Genomic DNA, 17,921 nt, shown 5'->3' with positions numbered 1-17,921 from the left:
AGCTAATGCCTCACTTCAAGTCCTTACTTTATTCCTTAATTGTGGGATAAATCTAGATGAATACAAGATGATTCAGCAGTGTGGTTCTCCAGCTGAAACATGTGCCAAGTATTCTATTTATCACGGCTTATTGTCACCTGGTGTTAGAATAGAGACTAATCTCATTTATATTTTGTCCTTTCTGGTTTGCTGGAAAGAATCTGCATTTCTAGGATAGGGGGAAAGCATCAAAGGAAACAGCCCCAATTATCTTAAGAGGAAAGAATGAATGGAATTTGCATTAGGAATAGTCTGAAGGGTGAAGGAAAGGAGCTTACATGTGACTGTACATAGAACTATGTGTTCTCAAACAAAATCTAACACCCAGAGAACAGTCACAATTTCACTGTGATCCTTACCTTGATTTAATAACTCAATTTCTTAGATATGTTTTCTGGCAGTGAAAGGTTGGTGAGTTGGGGATTAATTAAGGTAAAGGTATATTTGCTGTGCAATGGCCTTAGGTGATCTCTGGCAGCAGAAGACAGCCATTAAAACTTGCAAGATACCTTGAAAAATGATCATAAAATATTGAAATTCAGAGGAAAAGCACCATTCCTCATGTGTTGCCACAAGTGAAAGACAGGCAAAGTGTGGGAGCCCGGAGCATCAGCTGCACAGAGCCCTGCTCCCCATCCAGGGCTGAGGGGATCACTGTTATCTCAGCTTGCTTTAGTTTTGTTCACAAAGATGTGATTGAAATAATGAGATTATACAAAGAGCTACAGCCTCCCAGGGGGTGGGGAGAGCTTACAGGTAATTCTGAAGTATTTTGTAATGATGCAAAGTTAAATAATGCAGAACCAGCTGTAAGGCCCTGCTACACTCCCATTGTTTGTGCTTAACAAAATGTTTTTGTGATTTCTTTTTGAAAGAAAATGCAGATTTCTTGGATGAATATTAATTAGCATGGCTTAGTTAAAAAGTTGAAAGAAATCTTTTGAGGTAATCATATGCACAGCCACAACATGTGTAAGAATTGTTCCTTGTCAAGAGGTGTAGGGGAGAGGTAGGAAGTTTGGGATAAATCCCTTGGTGTTCTGAGAGAGCTCTGGGGCCGGCACAGCAGGGCTCTGAGTGGGAAATGCACAACATTTCCTGCCTTTGTATGTGAAACACCAACCACAGCCCTAATGGAATGTCATCAGCCTGCAGAATTCCAGCCCAGGACAAATATTCATGCCTGATAAGAGTTTCCTTCTGCTCTTTTGAGGTTTACACATCAGCAGCGAAAGGAATACTTCTAGGGGTTATTGACAGTTTATGATGTCTTCTAAAAGCACCTTTTCCTGAACTGACACAAGCAATCCTACAAATGTTGAAGCGTTTTTCCTTTCTGGATTCCCCAGATCTGCAGGAAGGTCAGAACTCCAACCTCAACAGCAAGAGGTAAGATGCAGCTACATCTCAGGGCTGGCTCTGTGATAAACTGGGCTGACAGAGAACTGCAAAGGTGGAGGGAATGTTTTCATGTGGGAAGGAAAAATAACTTTGCTGGCAGGGACTATTCCAACCTTGTGGTGAACTGGAAAGTTTTGGCACGTATCCAGCGCAGAGTTAATGCTCTGATCCGAGATGTGATCCTCCTTCTTCTAAAGTCTGTAATCCAAAATCCAGGCCTCCTGTAACATAAAGTCCTGTTACACAGGATAATGGACAAATGCTAGAATCCAGGAAAAAAAATTAATATAACAAATTCCTGTGACATTTTTATTATGTTGATTAGTTTATTTTTCTACTTCAGGATTACCAAGACCTGCCACAACATGTGTTTGATCTCTGGACAATCATGGCTTCACTGGAGAAGCAGCAGGGACAATGCAACATCCCTGGTGGTTCTTAAACCAGCAGAAATCCGAAACCACTGCAAGTTCTGAGAGGGTTTCTCTGGAAACTGAATGCAGAAGGTCATCAACGGCATTTCAGGTCTCCACCCACAAATGTATGAAAAAAAACACACAAAAAGTCAAACAGTGGACCTAGAGAAGGACCAGGAACAGCAAGAACAATGATCTCTACACACAACATTTTTGGTTGTTTCTGTGAAATTCAAGGAAACAGGATCCTACATAGTGAAAAGACATACATAGAGAAAAGATCCTACATCATGAAAGGACAGCATTGCATTTGTGTTTTTACTTTGGCTTCATTCCTCCCCTCTCCCTTGTACCTTTTTTTTTTTTTTTATTGCTTCCTTCCCCCTTCATTTTTTCTTCCTCTTTGCCAATTTCTACCCTTGCACAAGAAACTCACAGGATGTGGTGTCAATATTTACAACTCTTCCCACCCTGCCCCAGAACATCAGGCCCAGCTCACAGCTGGCCAGCCCAGCTGCTGAGTGGGTAATTATTGTAAAAATAAAGACATCAGAAATCCTCTTGTCATCTTCTCTGATACCAAGGACCTGTGACCAAGGTCCAGGCAGCTGCAGGGCTGAGCTGCCTCAGATTCAGCCACCAGGTCCCCCTGAGGGGGCTGGCCCTGTGCAGTGGAGGATTTTATCTCCACTCTCAGCTCCATGTGTGATGAACCACCCTTAAAGGGCAGGAAGATCCTTCCATGTCACACCTCGGTGCTGCCACAACACAATGGAGCTCAGGAGAGGTGCAGGGCCTCCAGGAGGTGACCAGGCAAGATGGGTGACAGCAGCCGAGCGGACCCTCCCCGTTTGAGGGGAGCTTTGGCCTCAGGAGAACACAGGCCTGAAGGGGCCGCGCCTGAGGGGACCATCACGGGAGGGGATCCCGGGATTGAGGGGGACATCACAGGAGGGGATCCCGGGTCTGAGGGGTCCATCAGGGGATGGGATCCTGGGATTGAGGGGACATCACGGGAGGGGATCCCGGGATTGAGGGGGACATCAGGGGATGGGATCCTGGGACTGAGGGGACATCACGGGAGGGGATCCCGAGTCTGAGGGGTCCATCAGGGGATGGGATCCTGGGACTGAGGGATCCATCATGGGAGGGGATCCTGGGACTGAAGGGGACATCACGGGAGGGGATCCCGGGATTGAGTGGGACATCACGGGAGGGGATCCCGGGCCTGAGGGGGGACATCACAGGAGGGGATCCCGGGACTGAGGGGTCCATCAGGGGAGGGGATCCCGGGCCTGAGGGGGGACATCACGGGAGGGGATCCCGGGACTGAGGGGGGCCATCACGGGAGGGGATCCCGGGCCTGAGGGGGGACATCACAGGAGGGGATCCCGGGACTGAGGGGGGACATCACGGGAGGGGATCCCGGGCCTGAGGGGGCCATCACGGGAGATGATCCCGCACCCCGCACCTGAGGGAGCCTTGACCTGAGGGGCTCTCCGGGCCGAGGGGAGCACAGACCGCAGCGCTCCCTCACCTGCCGGGTCCCTCCCCTCAGGCGGGGGGAGTGGGGGGGGCGGGGCCGCGGCCGTGACCGCGCGCGATGACGTCAGCGGCGCAGGCGGCGCGCGGGCCCGGGGGTGCGGGCGGCGGGCGCGCGCCGGGCGCGGGAGCGGCGCGGCCCCGCGCCATGCGGGCCCAGCTGGAGCGGTGCCGCGGCGAGTGGCGGGAGCTGGAGGAGGAGTTCCGGCAGCTCCAGGTGAGCGGGCGGCGGCGGGGACTGCGGGGCAGCGCGGTGCATCCCCCGCCTGCGCGGACGCGGCTTCCCCCGCGCTGCCCTTGCCGGCTCCGCTTCGCATCGCGATGCGGGGCCGGCCCCCGGCTCGCCCCGCCCGGCAGGAGCGGGACCGGGGGTCTCCACCGCCGGCCGCATCCCCGGGGCGGCTCGGCGGGTGCAGCCGGAGGTGCGGACGGGCTCGCCTCCGCCCCGCCCGGGGTGGCCAGGCGTGCTCGGTGCAGTGGCCGCGGGGTGCCCGCACGGAGGATGTGCATCCCTGCACGGCCCCCGCCTGCAGCCCGTGCCCCGTGTGCGAGCGCGTGGGACAGCCCAGCCCAAACCTCCCTCTGAGGATGCACCGGGATGTGGTGCCGCTGTTCCCGCTGCTGGAACGAGGATGGGAAAAGGGGACGCGGTGCGGTTGTGCACCCATGGAGTGGTGCAAAGAGCAGTGCAGGCAGCGCTTGTCCCGCCAGCATCTCCTGGCGGAGTTTGATCACCCCTGGTGGGATACGAAGGGTTCAAGTGCTGTTTTTCCATCTTGCAAAAGTGCACTGAGGGACAGAAGGGCCTCGGGAGTGGGGGCCAAAAGATGCTTTTACCTCCAGAAACCTTCCCTTCCTCCCCTGCTTGTCATCAGTGCTGCACCTATACACGTGCTTTAAATCTTAAAGCCGGTTCTAAAAGCTGTTCTCACTCTGAAGGCTGATTTAGCCTCTTTTAGACTGTTAAACAGAATGTGCATTTGAAAAAAAAGTGTGATTTCCAGATTTAGTCTGTTTCTTAATTAAAACTCAGTTCAGGTTGTACTCCTGTTAGCAGAAACAAGAGCTGGATGCTGGGAGAGACCAGCTGGTGTGGTTTTGTTGGGCACTTGTTTGCTGTGTGTGCCTTCTCAACAAGCTCCCTGCCTGAGTCTGACCTAGACCACAGTAAATGGCAGTGATTTTCCCTGCCTCAGCTTCCCCACCTGGAAAAGGAAAGTAGAAACACTTTGCCACCCTTTTTGGTGGGGTGGCAGCTGCTGGTGGTCGAGGTGTCATTGAGCAGGAATTAGTGCTGTAAAGGTGTGCTTACCAAAACCAAAGTGAGCCTCAAACGTGAGAGCTGCAGTGCCTGTACAGGGTTAGTTTGGTTATTAAGGTCTTTAAATCAGACACTGGAGCCTGGTTTGGATTGTTCTTGTAAATAAAGAACATCTACCAGATGGGTCCGAGCAAGGAGGAGAGCAAAGATTTGGTTTGTGTGGTTTCACCACCATGTTCATGCTCTGGGAAGAGCGGTGGGAATCTCCTGTGTTTGTTGGTGTGCTGGTAGGTGAAGCAGCCATGTAACCCACACTGTCTCTTGGCACTAACTCTGCAAACTCTGTTTTCCATCTTATTATAGGTGTTAAAATTGGCTCAGAGGTCATTGCTTGGTGCTTGGGGAGCCCTTCCTGAGACCTCCTTCATGGGGAGGGGGTGAAATCCTTGCAGAGGGAGGAAAAACAGAGTCTGGGTATCCCTGAGTGCAGGGAGGGGTGAGAACAGAGGCTCCTCTCAATGGGTTTGCAGTTGGTGAGCTTGTCCTCGTTATGATTGAGCGCTAATTGGGGGATCCAGGGGATCAATGAGCTGTGATAAAGCAGTTCCTCCCAGCGAGCATCTGAGGCCACAGGCAGGGACATCAGTTCAGCTCTTTAAACCAGGATATGGGGCAGTAGGTTGCTTGAGTATCCATGGGGTTGGGATGGCAGTGATGGCCAGGATGTGCCTAAACCCCCAGCCTTGGATTTATGCGTGGTGTTGTGTCTTTCCCCTCCCTCCCCCACTCTGTTAGGTCCTCATTTATTTTCTCCAAGATTTAATCTGGCTGTGAAATTGGAATGCCTGCTCTGTGATTTAGCCACCATTTGATGGGCATGGATCAGGATCAAATGGAGGATTAGGGAATTCATGGATTAGAGGCTTCATTGCAGGGTGGGATGGGAGTGAAACTCCTGAGTGGGAAAGCTCTTTAAAGAGGAAATGAAATGAATGTAGAGGATGTTTGTCCTCTTGCAGGAATTTCATCAGTGTCCATTTAAGCCCTATTGTATCTGTACTGGTTTGGCATCTCCCCCTCCTTGTTTGTTAAAGGGGTGCCTGTTGTATCCCATAAAACCAGGATCTTCCTTGTTTCCCTTGGAGGTGAGGACCAAATGCCATGAATAACCCAGAAAGGCTCTTCCTTACCAGCCATCTCCTCTTTTCCTGCAGGAAACACACAAAGTTTACAGGCAGAAACTGGAAGAAGTCACCAGCTTGCAGACAGCCTGCAGCAGCTCCATACACCGGCAGAAGAAGACACTGAGGGATCTGAAGCACAGCCTGCAGCGGTAACAGGAGACCTGGAGGGTGGAGGAGGCAGGGATGGGATAGTTCTCCTTCCCAGGGGCTGAAATGCTTGGATTCATAGTCCTTTTGCTAGAAAATCTATGTTGCAGTGCTAAAGTTGTTCCATATTACAGCTAAGTAGAGTGTTCACTACTGCATGGCAGAGGGAGCCCTGTAAATAAAGAACTGTCTCTGGCTGCTTGGCTGATCCCAGGAGCCACGGGCTGAATTCCTTGTGTGCAGGCCTGAGTACAGCACCTCTGACACCACAGGCTGCTGGCTCTGCTGCTCACTGCTCTCTGGTTAACATTAATTACTAAAACCACAGTTTGTCAGTAAATCATCAGCTCTGTGTCCTGTTACATCCTGAATTACTTCATACCTAAAGAGCTTCAGCCTCTGCAAGGGCAGTGCCTGAAACCACGCACAGAGTTCCCAGGGTGGAGGGAGTTCCTTCAGAAAAGCACAGTATTCCTACACAATCCTGTCACTGAGCTGGTGAAAAGAGAAGCTGATTTATAAACCAACTGGTGCAAGTAAACTACAGCAGCATAAACCTGGCAGTGAAATAAAGTCATGATAAGCCAAATCCTCAGAAATACGGAGCAAAGCTTGTCAGCTCACAGAGCCAGCTTTTTAACAGGCTGGATTTTATGACAACGTTATTTTCCTTCAAATAAAACTGAGGTGAAAACATGAACAGGAATATCTTGTTTCTGTATTCTTGCAGGTGCAAGCCCAGAGCGAGTCCTGAGGAGTTTGCTCTCATTCAGGAGATCAGCAGCCAGATCAAGGAGAGGCAGAATGCCTTCTTTGACATGGAAGCCTACCTGCCCAAGAGGAATGGGTACGTGCTCCACCAGGGATGCTTGTGTGCTCCAGGAATTTTGGATTTTTAGATGTTCACAGTGCTTTGTTCCTGAAGGAAAAGGTTGAAGAAAGACACGTAAAATTGGATTAGTCATAAATCTCTTGCTGAGCTGCTGTGTCAGTTGTACACAGAATTCATTAGCTGTGAGTGGATGTAAATGTGTGTGGGCAGTGCAGGTTTTCTGTTAAAATGACAGTAACCTGAACTGGCAAGGGATTGTGCAGTTCCACACTAATGTTTTCTTGGGCTAATTTTTTTGAGGGCTGAATCAGAACAAGACTTTTCTCTTTTTTTAATAATATTTTTAACCAACTTTAACTTTTGCTTCAAATGGGGTTGCTAGGACAGAGTTATATCAATTGTCAAGGGCTGTGTGATGCTGCAGCCCCTCAGAAGTTTCCATCAGAAACATCTCTTCCAAATCCTCCCTGTGTTTGGGTTTGGACCTGCACACTACATCTATTGCCCTTAGACTCTAGTGCAAAAAAGGGACCAGGAAAATAAGCCTTTTCAGTAACTTACTAGAAATGTTGACCAATATTTCCATGTGTAAAGCCCTTTCTGTGGTCTTTTTAATTTGTCTTAATTAAAAACCTCCAGCAAATATGGCTTTGGCAGAGCCACTGTCTCATCACCTCAATCTAGATTATCCTGTTCAAATAAAACAACTTACTTGAGTCTGCTCTTGGCTTTTGTCTTCCAGCCTGTACTTAAATCTGGTGCTGGGAAATGTGAATGTCACTCTCTTGAGCAACCAGGCAAAGTGAGTGAGCCTCCCACATGTGTGAGTTTGGGTTTGTCTGGGGCCAGCTGTGGGTGTGGACTGAAGCCCAGAGAGGGGAATGGGTTTCTCTTAGACCTGATGACTGAAATGTTGAGGGTGGATGATTGGACTATGACATAGGGATAAGCTAACATCTTATGTAGCTCTAATTAATTCAATTTATTGCTTGCTTTTAAGCCCAGCTCAGCCTGCGGCCTTAATTGTAAAAGTGGAGTTTTTTGTGCTGAAAAATGACACTGTGACTTCTAGGCATACGATGCTCCAGAAACTCGAGATATATAAATACTTTTAAAATCTTGTCATGCCAACCCAGAAACCAGCTCTGATGGACTTCAAGGCATTGTGTTGCAGCTGAGACAGACCCTTCCTGCAGGCAGAACACTGCCTTTCACCACTGTCCACAGCTTTTCTAAGTGTTTCAGCAAAACCTCTGTCTCTGGGCTTGGCATTTGTCTTTGTATGTGGTTTGGAAAAGGTGAAGCCATATTCCAATCAAACATCTGTTTGTGTCCACAAATGGCACCTGTTTCCTTCCAGGTTTGCCTACAAGGACGAGTATGAGAAGTTCAAACTTTATCTGACAATAATCTTGTTACTTGGGGCTGTTGCCTGCAGGTGTTTTCTCCACTACAGGTAAGCTACATTTTTATTTCTTATTTTGCATAAAATTGTGCTGGGTTTGAATTATCTTATGTACTGTTAAGGACAGTGAGACAGCTCAGGTTGTGTTTCGGCTTTGAGCAATTGGGCAGCAGGACACCTGCACTTCTTCAGCTCTGTCAGATGTATTTTAGCTCATTGTTTTTCTTTTTTAAAAGGGAAGTCCAACATCATTTTTCCTGATGATGCTAAAAATTGATGTTATTCTGGCATCGTGTTGTCATTGGGAATGAACGGTTGGTTGTGCTTGTGGGTTGTCCCAGGCAGGGACCAACACTGTGCTGCGGCTCTGGGAAAAAAAAAAAAAAAAACAATAAAAGAGAATTTACGTGAAATAATCAGACCTGAAACATTACCTCTAGGTTGTGATAAAGTGTCTGAGCACCAACAAGCTTCCACTATTCAGTTTTGCTTAAAACCCAGGAAGGTGTTGGAGCCACACGCTTCCACTATGGTTTCTGTGTGTCTGAGTGAATGCAGGATTGTACCAGGAACAATGCTGCCCTGTACAGAGGCTGCTCCAAGTCCCCTTGGCTTCAGGAGTTTGCAAATGGCAAAATAAAATTTTAGTGTTTTAATTTTTTTGCACCAGAGCATAATGCTCTTCCATTCTTTTAGTTGATTTGATTTATATAGATCTCATGGAATCTCCTCATTGAATTAGCCTGGAAAGGCCTCTCTAAATTGGATCATCTGCTGCTTCTGTGGTGCTTTCTCTCCTTGAGCAGCACTTAATGTCGTCCCTGCATACCTGCTTATCAGCTCAGGATCTGCAGTGGTGGATCCCAGGGAAAAGGGCCTGGAGCCTGGCAGTGCTGCATGTGGGTTGCAGATGTTCAGGATGGGACTTTTTGTCCATAGCCTCACTGGGGCACTCACTGGGTTTTCATCTACCCAGGAGGAGGAAGGAAAAAGAGGGATTTTTGAAATGTGTCTTTATAATTAACAAGAGGGTTTTTTACTCTGTGTTTTTTGTGTTTAACAGGGTGACAGATGAAGTGTTTAACTTTCTGTTGGTGTGGTATTACTGCACGCTGACGATACGGGAAAGCATTCTCATTAGCAATGGCTCAAGGTACAGTGCCACCTGCAAAAACCATGGAAAGCACGAAATGTCCTTAAAGAAAACCAGGCAACAAAAAAGGATTGAGCTTGGCACTGAAGCCTAGCAAATCTGAGATGCTCATGGCCTCTCTGCAGAGTTCTTGTCTCTCTCCTCCTCCCTGGTCACTTCCAAGGGCACATTTGGCCACCTGAGCTTTGGGCAGAGAGCAGTTGCAGTTCCTAGGAGTCCCTAAGTTATTGGTCCAAGGTGTTGGCTGGTTTTGGTAGCTGTAGGTTAGTTGTAGATGTGGTCTGGGGTGTGTGTGAGGTCACACATCATTGGTTGGAAATGCCACAGCATCCCTTGTGCTTGAGTTGGGACATCTACTTTGTTCCCATTTTTGGATCATTTTTTTGCCTGTAAAGCTGGACTTCAATGCTGAAATCCATGTTTCTTGTCTAACTGCCATGTTTTTTTTTCTGCTCAGGATCAAAGGCTGGTGGGTGTCTCATCACTACGTTTCCACATTCCTGTCTGGAGTGATGTTAACATGGTGAGTCTGCTCTTGCCTATTCAAGGTGCTTCAAGCCTGTTCCATGGTGTTTATATCATCTGAGCATTTAAATCAGTGACCACGAAGCTGTGACCACAGGACACATGGCAGCATGTCAGCCTTAATATTTGTTTGATGTTACAGATGTTTTCAATGATAAATACAACACTGCAAGGTTGTATTTACATTGCTGGTTAAAAACAAGAAAGAAATGCAAACCCTGTGACTCTAGTTGGGCTGGTGATAGCAAAATCTCTGCAAGTCTCCCAGTTTCTGTCTGTACTTAAGGAAACAAGCAGCACTTTGCTATAGAGGAGGGATACCACAAAATGAGTGTTTGGTGCCTTAACTGAGCTTTGATTAGAGAATTTAAAGCAAAAAATTCAAGTTACCCCCTTGCAGTGGGTGCTGGTGGTGGTCAGACAACCCACAATGCACCCCCTGTGCAACCTGTCTCAACTTGGGCATGAAATGATGAGTTAATTATTAAAAACTGTTTGAAAACAACTGAAGCTTCTGCTCCTGAATCTGTAAAGGGCTGACAGTGGCTGGGACAGGTGGTCCCTTGCCCTCCATCTATCCTGAACTGCCCTCAGGATAAGCAGCACAACCACCCCATGTTGCAGTGCTCGGATTCTCAACGCAGATGATGCTGAATGGCTTTGCTGCCTGGAGAAAACTGTGATAAAGGATAAGAGGGGACAGCATTTATCCTTTTAGAGAGAGGAAACCTAATCAATGAGAGCACTTCCTGTGTGGCTGTAGCACCTCTCTGGGCTCCCAGTGGGTGGAATGGGTGGGCACCAGCTGCTGGTTCGTTTGCTAATGGGATCAGGCCTGGTGGTGAAGGGGAAGGGTTGGATGCATTGGATGCTTTTAGCAGATTAATGGACCTCCCCATGTTCTGCTTCCAGGCCGGATGGACTCATGTATCAGATGTTTCGCAGTCAATTTTTAGCATTTTCAATATTTCAGAGTGAGTATATCTTACCTTGCTAATTCGGGGAATAAAGTAATTTTGTGTCATACATGCTTAGGAGAAAACACTTTCATTTGGTAAATACTGGAATATGAAACGGTAGGAATATAAAGATAGTGTACAACTAGGCAATCTACAAATATAAGCAATAATTAAATGCTGTTGGATTAAACATTATTAAAGTAATTTGATACTTACCATACTTCTGAATAACCAATGGAGTTATGTTTTCTCTCTCGTTCTGCAGGCTGTGTTCAGTTCTTACAGTATTATTACCAAAGGGGCTGCCTCTATAGGCTCCGGGCTTTGGGGGAGAGAAACCACTTGGACCTTACAGTAGGTGAGGTCTCCTGCTACGCTTTCTTTGTACTGCTTTGCACAGGTTTTGGGTGCAGTGATAGGGAGGGAGAGGGCTGTGTGCCCGTCCATTGCAGAGCTGTCCCCTGCCTGGCTGCCTGTGTCCCAAGGCAGGAAGGGCAGCAAGACTTCTATCCCTGTGCTTGGGTCCTGTGGGTCAGGAAAGGAATCTGATCTTTGTCAGCATTTGAGGAGACTAAGATGGAGGTTTTGGTAATCCCCAGCTTTATCCTTCTCCAATTGCCACAGTTTCAAGCAAATATTTTTGCTTGACAGGAATAGCCCTTATGGGGTGAGCTGGGTGGAGAAGAGCTGCAGGTCCAGTACTGGCTCTTCTGTGCTCATGCTCTGCCTCTTCTGTCAACCTTTTCCAGAAGGATTCCAGTCCTGGATGTGGCGGGGGCTGACGTTTCTCCTTCCCTTCTTGTTCTTTGGGCATGTAAGTTGTGTGATCCCCTCCTCCCTCTGTGGCGCAGTGCCTGCACCACCCAAAGATGCTTTGGGTCACACACAGCCATGACAAATGTTTCCAAGGCTTAATTATTTTTTCTCATAATTAAATTGCCTTTTTCTTTTCCCCTTTGCAGTTCTGGCAGCTATACAATGCAATCACGCTTTTCAGATTGTCAAGGCACAAGGAATGCAAAGAATGGCAGGTGTGTGTTGGCTCTGCTCAGAAGCACAGAGCAGGGCAGAGGGGATGCTTGACCACATCCTGAAAGATATTTGGGTATCTGACTCCATTTAAATATCTCAGGATAATGCAGCAGAGAGCCTGTTCTGTGTCTGGTAGATCCCAGCAGTGCTGAATATAATCCATGTTGTAATATTACCAGGTAATAAATGCTGCTTCCTCTCCCTTTTCAGGTTTTTGTGTTGGCTTTCACATTCCTGCTGCTCTTCCTCGGGAACTTCCTCACTACTCTCAAGGTGGTGCACACTAAACTGCAGAAGAACAAAGACAAGGTGAAGAAGCTGTGACTCTCCCTGTTCCCAGTGTGCATCCATCCCTGTGCCCCCAGCAGGGCTGGGTTTGGGACAGATCCTGCTCAACCCCAGCCAGGCGATGGATGGGCTCGGAAGGACTCGCCTGTCCCCGTGTTTGGTGAAGGACTCTGCCAGCACAGACTCAGTATTAATGCAAGCATGGCTCTCCAGTCACACTCCTGCTATTTATGTATATTTAATATAAAATGTATTTGCTTCTGGGGTTTTTCTTCTGTATATAGAGCAGCATGCACCTGCCTGGCAAAGTGCCAGTGTTGGGGAAAATGTGGGATCTACTGTAATTCCAATTCTGGAATGATACCTGACACTTTTATTTAAATTCTGGGTATTGAATTTATTGAGGTTTATGAACCCTCTGGGTGGATCAGTAATATAGAGCGAATGCTGATTTTCAAGGCATTTGTTTAATGCATATTCTCAGTGGCAATACTAACTTGTGTGTACTGTGAAAAGAAAATACTCATCTTTGTACCATACTGCTGCTATATACACTTCTAAAAAGCTATTTAAAAATGAGGAATTCCTCCTTTGAAAACAAAATGATGCAAGCAAAATCAGTTTTTAAATGGCAGGGAAGACTGCTAGCCCTTTTCCAGGGAGACCAGGTCGTTTGTCCAGGCCTGAAAGAACCTAAAATAAACCATTCAATATGCAACTGCCTCTGCCCCTTTTTAGTAACTAACACATGGCCCTTGGGTTGGTTTTTGAGGCATGGTTCTGGGAAGGGGAGGTCAGGCTCAGTTCAAATATTAAATACTTTCTTTAGATGCTGCACTTGTACCAGTAATGAAGAGAATGAAAATGCTGGGTCAAGGGGATGGCAGGGGACAAACACTGACTTACTACTCTGCTGAAGTCCTTGTTCTGCTTGAATTTACACTTGTTCATTGGAACACCTTTTTTTGGGTGCTGTAACTTCTGTACCTCCTCAGGCAGCTGCAGGACTGAGCTGCCTTGGGCTGTGTCTTTCCCAACAGTGAAAGCCAGCACAAAGCCCAAACCGGGCACATCCTCTGGCAGTGAGAGTGGAAAACAGTGCCCTCCTCCCCAGAGGGTGCTCACGAGGGGACAGATAATGCACCACAGGCTTGAGATGGATTCATCACTTCTGTTGCTCAAGCTAGGAAAATTACCTTTGCTGTGTCACTGTCCTGTGGGCATGAAAAAGAAACTGCAATTTGCATATTTTCAACAGTTTTCACACCAGTTGGGCAGTGTTCTGCTATCTTTTACATACCCTGTAAGGTTTTTTGTTTTACTCCTTGAACTCTCAGTTGATGAAATCTAAATTGTCTTCTGTTGAGAGCAAACTAGAACCATGTTAGAGTTCTGCAACCTGAGAAACTCAGATTAAAAAAACCAGAGATTTCCACTGTGGATCTGATGGTGAATGGGTCACTTCCTGAACGTTGGTGTTTCAGTTTTGTACTGAGTGAAGTGAGGGATGGTTCTTTTAATGACAAGTGGAGAAAAGGCTGCACAATCCTTCAAGGTTTTTCTATAGTCAAGGATATGCATAAACTTCCAATTAATTTAATTTCCCATTTTAGGCTCATAAGTATTCATGAACCTTAATTAAATCAAAACAAGTTAGGAAAAAAATGAAAAAGAAAAATATTTTTCAAGGGTCGAGACCTGTTTACCTGCATGTAAAACAATAATGATGGCTTGCTCCAAAACAGTTTTGCACGAGCTGGTCATGTACAGTTTGCCTTACACAGAAAGCTTTCAGCAACACCTGTACTGCAGGAACCTCATCTCCTCTCAGGTTTGGTTTATGATGTGCACAAACTAGGGTTTGCTTCTACAGTCTGAGATCTCAGTGAGGGGATGAGCAAAAGAACCAGGAGATAGGAGGCACATGTACCAGGGTGTGCAGTGGGAGCCTCCCTGATCTTTAGACAATTGACACCTTCATCACAAAAGGGAAAATTTTAATTTATACCAGTAGAGATTGTTTCACAAGTGAATGAAATTTTCCTCTAGTGTGCACCATGATTTGCTTCTGTCTTGTATTAAATAGGCTGTAAATGTGTATCATAAGACTGACTTAACATTATATGTAGTAGCTGCTTGGAGTACTCCTAAATTTGATTGCTGTAAATTAACTATTTCCCTTGATACTCCATTATTTAATTGGAGCAACTGACATATTTCCACTGATAAATGCCATTTTCCACTCCAGCAGCAGGCCTTGAAGGACTCTGAGGTGCAGGTCTGCAGAGCTGGTCCTGGGAGGTGGTGGATGTTCCATCTGCACTCAGAGGCCAGCTTGAGGCCAGCTCCTGCCATTGCCACCAAGTTAATTAACTTGAAAATGTTAAGACAAAACTTCTGTCTCTTTAAAGGTGCCTGATAAGCTGCTTTAACATTGCTTCTGAAACATGTGAGTTTTCTACTGGAAAAAGGCAGTAAATTGTAGCTCTAACATGCCACAATTATTCCGCAGAGGAAGAAAAACATCAGTACTAAGTGATATAGTAGCAGTTGTTGTTCATTGCAGTTTAAATAGTGAGTTGTTCACACTTAGAAGTAAAAGGCAGATGGGTGAAGGCACACAGCATGAGTTAACTGTGATAAACAGGTTTGAAAACTCCATGAGAACAGTGTAACAGAAGTGCAAAAATACTAACAATAATAAAAATTTTTAAAATAAAAATTATCCTAGGAGTACAAATATGTAAAAAATTGGCTTTAAAGTTAAACTTTTATACAATCTGAATCACTTGGCTCTTGTGCAGTCCAGATCATAACACTGAGCATACTTTCCGTTTCCTGTGGCCCTTGGCTTTCTTCATGGCACTCAGTGCAATGGTTGTGGCTTCTTTAAAAACATTTTCTATGTTCTCACGGCATTTTGCTGAGCATTCCAGGTAAATTTGTGCGTTAATCTCCTTGCAAGCTGCCTCACCCTGGAAAGGACAAAAAGGTAAGAAAAGATGTAAGTTGGGTGGATGAGTGAAGGAAAGTGAGTTGGGAAGAAAGGGAATTAATTTGTACATCTTTGCAATCATGAAGAAAGAAGCTGCCTCTGAGTGCAGTGCTAGAGTGTGAGTGGCATTGGAAATAAACTGAAGCACTGTAAATAAACTTGGTGTTTTTCCACTCTGCTGAACCAAAGCCTGGTCTAAGAGTTCAGAGCATTAGGGACTCTTGAGATGCTGTCCTGATAGCACAAAAATATTCCCAGTATTGAATTTCTTTAAACTAAATGCTGAGGTAGGTACCTAAGTGAGGATAAGATGTCTACATGGTGGTATTTTTTTCAGGCCTGACCTTAACTATTCTGTGATGTCACCTTTAGTAATGAATGTCACATGCAAGAACAGAATCTGCAGTGATGCTTTGCCTTGTTTTGCTGGTGCACATGCAGGAACCTTGACTTTTGCTTTGAAACATTGCAAGGGCTCAGCTAAAATCCTCACAAAAACAAATGGGTGCCTGCATTTCTCAGCCATGCAATGGGAACAGGCTTGAATCTAAAATATTTCCATGCAATGCTGATTGTATGAAATCACTACAGACAAAGCACAGTGATTTCTTACTTGTGATCCATTTATTGTCCCTTTTGTCCATTTATTGCAGAGCCAGCCCCCATGTTTGAATGCTTGTGATCCTTTTACTGTGTACTCCAGGTCTACAACCCATGGCTCACAGACTCTGCAATTATTCATTGTAATCTCAGGGAGTGGGGGGTGATGTTTCTTCATATTTAAGCCATTTGTCTCCTTCCAGTTGTTTGTAAGCTGCAGTGGTGGCAGATACTGTTCAGATCCTCTGTGCCTGGTATGGGAAGCATCGTGTTGTGGCTCAAGGTGCCATCAGCTGTGAAAAACTGAGGTAGAGCATATTTCAGGGAGGAAAAACCAACTGGGAGGGCTCACATAGGAGGCAAAGTTTGTATAACATGCAAACCTTGAGTTTAACTGCATGAGGCCTCAGCAGACTGGCCAGAAGTGTCTGTTGCTTGCCTGGAACATCTCTCATATGAGGATGATAAAGGGATTTATTCATGCAAACAAGGGACAATCTGCAACTGTTCACAGTGACAGGCGGGGATCTCATATTGTGTGCGAGGGAGACAAACTAAAAGGCCCAGCATGGTTTTGTGGTGATGCAGTTGCAGTTTATTTTCCTGCTGTTTAGAAGAAGTGGTGATTCACTCAAGGTCATAATGCACTTGACCCTGTTCCCTGGACATGTGTCTCAGTTTGAGAGCTGCTGTTCTTGCTCTGAGGTGAGAGGAGAAGGATGGCTTTGTAGTTTAGAAAAAAGAAAAATAAAAATTGGAGGACCAGAGCAGAAAGGTCTTGTGTGAATAGGACAAGCTGTTCCATCACTCTTTCTCCTGTACCTAGGGCAGCTATGCCAGTGACATAAAACTACTCATAAATCTAACTGCTTCATAACACTTAGAGAGACTGATAATATGTAGTTTTCTTGAGATTACTTTAGAGACTTCAAAGAACAGTCTCTCATGTCAGAGAAACCTTGCAGATGTTCTTGCTATTAGCCTTGAAGGGATTTATTTCTAAGTAGGATTTGCAAAATACATTTATTCCAGAATGGTCAGTGTATTTAATACTGGAATGGGTTTCCTAACATCTCCAGTCTTTATCACAGTACTGCTCAAAGCACCAGTGATGGCTGCAATGTAGACTAATAACAATTATGAAGGAAGTCCAGCAAACTTGTTAAAGGCTTACAAACTTGTAACAGTAATAACCCAGCTGTGAAAGAAGAATGAGATGTAATGAGCACAGAAAGCAGACAGTTGTGTCCTTTAAAACTGCTCATATTTCTCTTTACACTGGCACTAAAAATGGGTGGTGATTTGCTACTTTCAAAAAGAACTTACAGAAATCTCTGTTAGTGCTGTCAACCATTTCTTTATCTGGATCACCTAATTTTGCAGCCTCTGTGATCATACCTGTGAGGAGCAATGCCATCACGTGCTATATCTCCTGCCAAGAGGCCACCACTGTAGAAACACTGAAGTTTACCTGGTTGTAGGTGATGGGCTCCTGCTTGGCAGCCCTGAGCTTGCGCAGCTGCTCCTTGTCCTTCCGAAGGTCTGTCTTGCAGCCGATCAGCACGAGCGGGACACCCCGGCAGAAGTGATTCACTTCAGGATACCACTGGGGGTAGAAAAACAAAACCTTGACATCTGCTTTTTTATTTTGTCTTTTGTTTCCTGAAATCAAAACAATACAGCTGAGCAGCATTTAATATAAGCTGCAATTTCAGAGTTTTGGAGTTAGTCTAGTGGGGTGGGGTGGGGGGGCAACCTGCACTATTTACATCCCATAAGTGTTTAAAACTCATACCCAGAGTCAGCTTCTTTATAAAAACATAGTGTCATCTGTCTCTATGCCAAAATGTTTATTTACCATCTGTTTAAATTCTGAGGAGCTCCTCTAAAGCCACATTTCAAAACAGAATTTGGACTAAGTCTTGCTTTGTTTTCCTGGTGCTAGGTCCAAGAATGCTTTGGAACATAACAGAAATCCCAGCACAGAGAAGTGGTTGCTCTCATCTCTTCTCTGCAAATAAATACACATGTGATGGAAGTATTCTTTAAGATGTGCAATGTTAGTCATGTGACATTGCTACAGAAAAACAGTGATTTAATTGCTGTTGTTTGATCTTTTTAGTGAGAGTCAACCCTGGTCCT

The 17,921-nt window shown here is 45.9% G+C and overlaps 2 protein-coding genes and 1 long non-coding RNA gene across 6 annotated transcripts in view; 2 read left to right on the top strand and 1 right to left on the bottom strand.

The window, feature by feature from the left end:
* The first annotated feature begins 1,174 nt into the window (after positions 1–1,174).
* LOC146766020 (uncharacterized) lies at positions 1,175–2,415 on the top strand. The gene is made up of 2 exons (XR_014958614.1): positions 1,175–1,428; positions 1,784–2,415. It is a non-coding gene; the product is annotated as an uncharacterized LOC146766020 (long non-coding RNA).
* Positions 2,416–3,507: 1,092 nt separating this feature from the next.
* On the top strand, positions 3,508–12,902 carry TMEM120B (transmembrane protein 120B). Its single transcript, XM_021532809.3, has 12 exons — positions 3,508–3,615; positions 5,874–5,992; positions 6,721–6,837; positions 7,565–7,624; positions 8,183–8,278; positions 9,291–9,380; positions 9,838–9,903; positions 10,818–10,879; positions 11,130–11,222; positions 11,614–11,678; positions 11,827–11,895; positions 12,107–12,902. The coding sequence occupies exons 1-12, from the start codon at positions 3,547–3,549 to the stop codon at positions 12,218–12,220; spliced, it is 1,020 nt and encodes a 339-aa protein (XP_021388484.1). The 5' UTR covers positions 3,508–3,546; the 3' UTR covers positions 12,221–12,902.
* Positions 12,558–17,921, bottom strand: part of RHOF (ras homolog family member F, filopodia associated) — a 27,420-nt gene continuing 22,056 nt past the window's right edge. For 2 of the 4 annotated variants that reach the window (XM_085592762.1, XM_085592761.1), the window contains exons 5-6: positions 17,251–17,385; positions 12,558–15,159 (exon numbers count right to left, since the gene is read on the bottom strand). In XM_085592762.1, coding sequence (XP_085448888.1) covers positions 14,995–15,159; positions 17,251–17,385 — 300 coding nt within the window. In that variant the 3' untranslated portion in view covers positions 12,558–14,994. Of the gene's footprint in view, positions 15,160–15,792; positions 16,083–17,250; positions 17,386–17,921 lie in introns of all 4 variants that reach the window. The other 2 variants (XR_014958605.1, XM_021532704.3) reach the window with 2 other exon arrangements.

Source organism: Lonchura striata, chromosome 15, assembly GCF_050655825.1.
Source record: "Lonchura striata isolate lonStrDom1 chromosome 15, ASM5065582v1, whole genome shotgun sequence".
Classification (NCBI taxonomy): domain Eukaryota; kingdom Metazoa; phylum Chordata; class Aves; order Passeriformes; family Estrildidae; genus Lonchura; species Lonchura striata.
This window is presented reverse-complemented; position numbering and strand designations above follow the sequence as displayed.